The sequence below is a fragment of the Nematolebias whitei genome, chromosome 10 (assembly GCF_014905685.2).
Source record: "Nematolebias whitei isolate Nwh7 chromosome 10, NemWhi1, whole genome shotgun sequence".
Taxonomy (NCBI): domain Eukaryota; kingdom Metazoa; phylum Chordata; class Actinopteri; order Cyprinodontiformes; family Rivulidae; genus Nematolebias; species Nematolebias whitei.
This window is the reverse complement of record NC_056507.1, coordinates 11086668-11094332: the sequence shown is the minus strand read 5'-3', so window position 1 is coordinate 11094332 and position 7665 is coordinate 11086668. Positions and strand designations below refer to the sequence as shown.

At 38.3% G+C, this 7665-nt stretch overlaps 1 protein-coding gene across 1 annotated transcript in view; it reads right to left on the bottom strand.

Moving 5' to 3' along the window:
- mbtps1 (membrane-bound transcription factor peptidase, site 1) overlaps positions 1–7665 on the bottom strand; it is a 25265-nt gene that overhangs the window by 11176 nt on the left and 6424 nt on the right. Inside the window, exons 8-10 of the mRNA XM_037683343.1 lie at positions 4102–4204; positions 3846–3997; positions 2261–2422 (exon numbers count right to left, since the gene is read on the bottom strand). Of these exons, the coding sequence (XP_037539271.1) occupies positions 2261–2422; positions 3846–3997; positions 4102–4204 (417 nt within the window). The remainder of the gene's footprint in view (positions 1–2260; positions 2423–3845; positions 3998–4101; positions 4205–7665) is intronic.

Sequence of the window (7665 nt, the reverse complement as noted above, 5' to 3'; positions counted from 1 at the left end):
CCCAAGAGGCGTCTTAATCAGGAGAACCACCTCAGCTGACTCTTTTCGATGAAGAGGAGCAGAGGCTCTACTCCGAGCTCCTCTCCATATCTTTAAAGCTGCCACTCTTAAGAACGGAGCCAAAGAAAACTAACACCCACTGTGTAAATAAAATGTATACATTAAATTACGGCATGATTATACAATGTTTGCTTAAATATGGCGAATAACTGACAACGTGTAAACTGTAATTTGTTGCCGTTTCTCTCTGGTTGTTTTAAAAGCGGATTTGATCTGTTCATAAAGTTGTTTTACTTATGGGTGCACCGACTGCAGTTTTCTGGACGATCACCAATCACTGATTTCTAAAAAGTCTGACCTGCCGATTCTGGCCGACACCATTTTTGTTGTATAAGCGACACTGTCAAGTGTTATAAGGTCACAATGCACCTTCAATTTTCCAATCTTATTTTATTGAAAAACATACCCTTGAACAATATCCTAGAAACAATACAAACTTGTTTTAACTGGCCATGAGGTTGTGCTTTGAAATATAAATAAAGTTTAGACAATTGTTGTTAAAACTACAAAAAAATTTGGTAAAACTGAATTCTCATGTAAGTATTGGCCGATCTCCAATTTCCTGAAATTAAGGAAATCGGGGCCGATTTATCGGTGCACCCCAACTTTTAATGTTTTTACCATTTTAATGTAGATCCTTAAAGTTCGATCAGATCACAAACGTTCACTTGAGATGCATGGAGACTTATTTTAAAGAGATATTCTCACACTTTTTAAAGTGGATTCCTGCGGAAACAGTGAAAAATAATTTCCTGTCACTTCTTTAATGAACTCAGTTTAAAGAAATAAAGTTTAAACAAACAGATCATTCAAATGCAAATGCAAATGCAAATAATAATAATAATAATAATGAAACATTTATGTTTATCTGGCAACCTTGATGGAGGTCTCCACTGCATGCTGTGTCAGGATGATCACAGTTCCATCCAAACAGCTGACTTCATGAATGTTCCTTTGGAACGAGGATGTTGTTGGTTTGCTTCTACATCAGGGGTGCCCAAAGTGGGGCTCGTGGGCCAAAGTTGGCCTGCCAAGCCGTTTGAGGTGGCCTGCCAAGCTGTCCTCGTTACTATATTAAAATTTTCTTTGAAGAATCAATGTGTTTTCACACAGTCATTCCACCCATTGACTTTCATGGTAGATGGAAAAGTTGGCCCAGTGACTACCGTATATCTGTTTATTTATGTTCAAGTTATTGTTGCTGTTAAGTTGTGTTGCTGTTGGACATGCATTTTTTTGACATTTTGCACTACATATACATACTGAAATGCCAAAATTTCGACATTTGTTTTAATTGCTTATATATGACTTATTCGTTATATTTTGTGTTCTGTAATGTTCTTTATTCAGAATCAAAGGTTAAATAACTGTATAACAAATAAATGGACTTTACTTAATGATGAATTTGCATTTCATGAATTATATGTTTGCATTTGACCCGCAGCCCTCTGATAGATTTTAAATTTGGCCTTCTCAGGGAGAAAGTTTGGGCACTGAACTAAAAGTGCTACAGCTAACTGTTGCTGCTGGTTGCGTTTGAAAATAACCACTGATCTTTATGAAATAAAAAACATATAATGTAAAACTGATGGCAGTGTAAATGGTTATGCAATGTTTAAGATTGGAACTAAAAAAGTTAAGTCTGGTCCTCTGGACATTCATTTTTGAATGTCCAGAGGACCAGACTTAACTTTTTTAGATTTTTCTACCTGGATTATTGAGCATGCATCCGGATGTTTCAAATTGGAGTTGTTTTATTATAGCAGAAATTCCAAACTGTATTTGGATTAGCTGTTAGCACATCAATTATGTCAAAATTATTCAAACTGAGGTCGTTCAAAAAGTTATGTACAACAGGTAAGATAATAATTCTTCATATTTTTCCACAGAACCCACTTTAAAATAGCCAGAATATATCAGAAATTTTAATTGTGGATTGATAACTGTCCACTTTTGACTGGATCGTCAGTAATAAATGTTAACACCTGGTCTGAACACGAGCTCAGACCTTCAGGGAACAAATTAAAACAAATGCTTCAGATCACAGTTCATTTCTGTTTTGGTTCGACTTTGATTTAAATAAAATTCTGTCTCTTCTGAAGCTAAACGCACTCATAAAACTAACTTTTCTGTTTCTCTTCGTGACAGAGCAAACCGTTTCACTGCTAACTGCAGCGAGGATAAAACGGGATTCCCTCACCTGGCCTGAGGTCTGTAGCTGTTGAGGATCTGATAGGCTCGGATCAGGTCTAGTTTCCCGTGGCCCTGCTCGAACATGTTGACCCCGGGCAGCCTGCGGGCCGAGGCGATCAGAGCCTGCTTCATGGAGGCGGGGTTCACCAGCTCCCGGTTCAGGACGGTGCTGCGGGACAAAACAGGACAGCCCGAGTTAAGGTCTGTTCATGGTTCTGCTGCTGGTGCCAAGTTCTTCAGGATGGAACTCAGAACAGGAGTGGAGGAAAGACGAGAAAAGAGGGTTTGTGTAGTGCCGAGACTGATCAGAGCAGGAAGCCTGCTGGCAACAAAGGCGGTGAGATGTTTTTACCGGCAAAGTGAACTGACAAATCAGGTCAGTTACAGCTCTGCAACCAGAGAGCTCTCAGCAGGTTGGGATGGAATAAAACCAGTTAATTAAAGTAGGAATCACCTGCATAGATCACATTATGTTGATAAATGACACTTATTGCTTTTTTGAACACTGAAAGCAACACGATGAGCGAGCTCATGTAATGCTTCAAGTGTGTGGTGTGAATGACTCTCAGCTTCTACCACACCAAATTTTAGCTCCATATTCATAAAACTGGCCGAGATAAAGCCCTTAATAAAAAACAGTCAGGCAGCCGTGGGAGAGGTGAAGAAGAGAGTCCAGGCAGGATGAAGAAAAGTTTCAGGAGTGATTTGTAACAAAAGGGTGTCCGAAAAAGTCAAAGTAAAAGTTTACAAGACAGTGGTGAAACCAGCTATGTTGTATGGTCTGGAGACAAAGACATGGACAACAAGACAGGAGACAGAACTGGAAGTAGCAGAAATGAAGATGTTGAGGTTCTCTTTAGGAGTGACAAGGATGGAGAAGATTAGGAATGAGCTCATCAGAGGTACAACACAGGTTGAACAACTGGGAGATAAAGTTAGAGAGGCCAGACTGAGATGGTTTGGACATGTCCAGAGGAGGGACAGTGGGTACACTGGTAGAAGGGTATTGCAAATGCAGCTGCCAGGAAAAAGACAAAGAGGAGATACATGGATGCAGTTAGAGAGGACATGGAGGTAGTTGGAGTGAGGACAGAGTGAGATGGAGGAGGACGACTCTCTGTGGTGACCCCTGAAGACAGAAAAGCTGAAAGCAGCAGCAGCATCTCAAGAAAAACAATGGCATTCCTCTCTCACTACATTCTTAAATAAAAACGTTTGTAATTTACTTGAAGGTGTGCAACTGGTAACTACTAGAGAGTACTGAAGTATTATGGACGTTTACCCAGTAGTGCTGAATAAATTAAACATCAGTGTTGTTGTCTGCGAGTCGTTTGTGACGCCCAACCAACTAAATCATAAAGAGCACAGCGGTGAGGCGAGGGAATGTGCATTTGAAATGAGAGATAATAGAAGTCCCAGCTCCTTAACGTGGACCAAGTTGACCTGAGGTAGGTGTTTCAGACAGAACTTGTAAAGCTGCAGTGAAATTTAAACTCCATGATGGTCAGACTCGGTGAGTTACTCTAAAGCAACAAACACATGAGTAAAAATAAAACTGAATCATTGTTTATTGCAGTAAAGGATAAGCAGACCTGGCCAGAAGGGTGACTGCACCAGCGACCACAGGTGAAGCCACACTGGTCCCAGACAAAGAACGACACCCCTCCTTCAATCCTGAGCCTCGAACGCCGGAACCGTAGGTGACAATATCGGGCTTCACTCTGCCGTAGCCCCCCGGCAGCTCCTGGACAAATAAACAGAAGAGAACGTCAGAACCTGATTTCATTCTTGATCACCATTTTAGTTGTTTATGGTTTTGAAGCGTGCAGATCAAAGTTCACGTCTCACCCAGGTGGTCATGCCTCTGGAGGAAAATCGAGCAATGTTGTCCTCAAAGTCAATGCCTCCAACTCCAATCACATCCATCTGGTCCGCTGGATTGTTGAGGGTGCTAACCAAAACAAAATATACATTTTACAAAAATAAGAGGGACTAAATTAATCTAGTCAGCGTGGTCCAATCAGTCTCAACAGGAATCATTCAGTTTTATCCTAAACAGTTAATTACCAGTAAGTATTACCGGAGACTAACCACAACTTTACAAAAAGAAAAAAAACACATATTGATTTGGCTCAGCAGTGATGTTCTTGAGATAAATGACAAAAAGAACATCCAGAAGATAAAACAATGTCTTTGTGATGACCAAACGTTTCCATAAGGACCTAAATTGGACCCAGAGCTCATTCAGGACCAGGACTATGGCCGGTTCTTCACAGGTTCTTAAGAAAAGAAGGTTTAAAAACTCTGAACATCAAATAACAGCAGTTTCTTTTAACTTTGTCAGTTTCAGCTGCAGGAAAATGGGACGGCTGCTTGGATTAAAAGTAAATCCTAAATACTGAAAGATTGTAAAAGTGGAAAAACAAAAGCTGCATTTCAAAAACAGGAATCTTCCATGAACTCCAAATGTTTTGATGATTTATTTAAAAGTCAAAATCCTTTTATTTTAATTTTTTTTAACTGTCCTAATCTCAGGTTTTATCTCGGAATGAGCTCAGAAAATTCAGGAACTTTAGTTTGAAAAGTTAACCAGCCCTCTCCAGGGAAGGGGGCGGGATCTTTGCATCAGGTGGAGGAGTCGAGTAAAAAAGGAGATCCTTTGGGGCCTCCTCCTCGAGTGACGTGGCCAGAACTCCTCCAAAGGGAGGCGTCCAAATCAGACGAACCACCTCAACTGACTCCTTTCAATGAGAAGCAGTGGCTCTTCTCTGAGCTCCTCCCACGAGACCTCCTTTCAACTCAACTCTTTCTTCACCACAACCAACCGAAGCAACGCCCTCACTACTGAAGATGAGGCTCCATCTCCTGCTCCTTCCTACCATCACTCAGTAACAAGACGCCCAGATAATCAAACTCCTACACCCGAGTGTGGAGGAGTGTATGAATTATTAAATTTGTAATAGTGTGAAGCTTATTCACACTACTGTGATCCATTTTTCTTCTGGACGTTTTTCAGCATCTTCCTCGTTCCACAATTTTTGTGTCATTTCAACAAATCATTTATCAAAACGTTCAGCTCTTTCAGGACAATCCTGCTCTGACTTTTGGTATTGGTGCAACTTCAGCTTTTTGAAATATTTAGCCTTTTCTGCCACTTTTTCCCCTCATAGAAAACGAATTGAGCTCATTTTACATCCTTCAAATCTTTAGATCTATTTACAACATTTTACTGCTCCTTTCATATTTTGTTCTGGTTCAGCTTATTTCAGCAGTTTTTTCAGCTGTTTTGTGCTTGTTTCTGATTCTTTCTGCTAACTACAACATGTTTGTGCTTCTAAATTCTTTTTTGCTAATTTCAGCTTTTTATGCTCCTTTCAGCTTATTTCTGCAAGTTTCAGCATTTTCTGCTATTTCAGCTACTATTTAGCTGTTTTTGTACTAAATTTAGCTTTTTCAGCTAATTCCAATTTTTTTTAGCTCATTCCAGATTCTTCCACTTCCTTCTGGTAGTTCAAGCTTCTTTCTGCATTTTCAGCTACATTTCAGCATGTTTTTAGCTAATTTCAGCTGTTTTTTCAGCAAGGTCTTTAGCAATAAGCATTCACACTGCATTTTCGAAATAAATGCAATTTCTCTAGTTTTCTTTAATTCTTATTTTATAACAGAGAGAAAATGTTGCGGCAGAAAATGACAAATGTAAGTGAGGTTTCATCACTGTCAGTCGTTTAGTCACAATGACCCGGAGTAAAGGCCAGAGCAGTCCTCTGGACGATAAAACCTTCATCTGTGGCGATAAAGGTGGTCCATTATGTAATTCTGTCATTCCTTAGAGACAAGTCGAGAAACAAAATGATTATGAAGCTTTTCTGAAAGACTGTCTGAGACTTTCATTCTGATTTTGAAATCATTTCTCACCTACGGTCAAATCTTCGAGTCCTTTCTTTAAATATGAAATAAAAAAATTAAAAAAAAGAACAGGACAAAAGTAAAATAAATATAAGCAATAAATCGTCTCAGTTAATATTTTAGGCCTAAATAAAATCACACAGTTTGAATAAAGGTGCAGTGTTTACACGTTTTACAGACTGCAGCCGAACCAAACTTAATCTTTTATTCTCTTTTTTTTCCCTCCATCTACGAGAAGGAAGACAGAACAACGTGAGAAAAATCTGATCAAATCTGAAAAGTACAAATTTTGGATTAACTTGTAGCACGAATAATAAACATGTAGAAGAAACACAAACAGATTTTGTGTTAATAAAGCAGATACTGACTTGACTGTATTTTTTAAAGTATTGACCCGTTCTAACTTTATGATGGTTCATGTTCCTTATTTAATTAACTGATTAAAAATACTATATATATATATATATATATTTATTTATTTATTTTTATTTTTTATTAAATACAAAAACTAGTCAATACTTTAGAGCAGAGCTATTCAACTAAATTGCTCAGGGGGCCACAGTTTCTGAAAGCCAACAGCTCGGGGGCCGGACATCCAGCGATTAAAATCATTATGTAAATAAACCAAAGTTTACAATGATCTGTTACCTTTTAAATTTGTTTATTTTATTGCATTGAATCATAACTGCAATAAACAGAACTTAAAACCCAAACCCAGAACCAAAAATAATTTTTATTTTATTTTTTTAATGAAGTCAGCCAGATTGAAGTCAGGCTCGTGGGCCGCCAGTTGAAAAGCCCTCCTGCTATAGAGCCATCTCGGCCTGAAATATAAATATCACATTTAAAAGACTTTTAAAAATTTAACTACGTAAGTGTTTTATTAAAAAAAAAAAAAAAAAAAAAAGCTCCACATTTCGAGCTGCAGTATCACGGTGCACCCGCTAACAACGTTCTGCTTTAAGGGGTGCTAACAGGAGTAAGCTGGTCTGAGCCGTCTGCATACACACCAAGCCAATACTTTTTATACTAAATGTTCCTCGTGCAACGTGCAAGAGTGTTTTTGCTCTTTCCATCCCAACTAAAATGATTTCATCTGATGAGACGAGAGCGAGAGGCATGACTGAAATATTGACTCCGGTACATTTTTAGAGGCTCTCAAACATAAAAGAAGAGCATCACATAAAGAGCTAACATAAAAATCTAAAGTATAGGGATAGAGATAAAAAGAAACACATTACTGAGAGAAATGTATTATTTTACAATGTGATAAAAATGGGATCAAAAATGAATTCATTCATGGATTTTCCCTATGGTTGATTGTTCCCCTCAGGAGTGTTGTCAAGTTACTGCGAGGTTAGGAGAACATTGGAAATAATTCAACTAAATTTTAAAAAGTAGAAGGATTCTTGGGTTTTGTCATAATTTTATTTTCTTTTTTTTAAAATCACATTTATTGTTTGCACCCAAATAAATAAATAAAAACACGGACGTGGCCGATTCCCC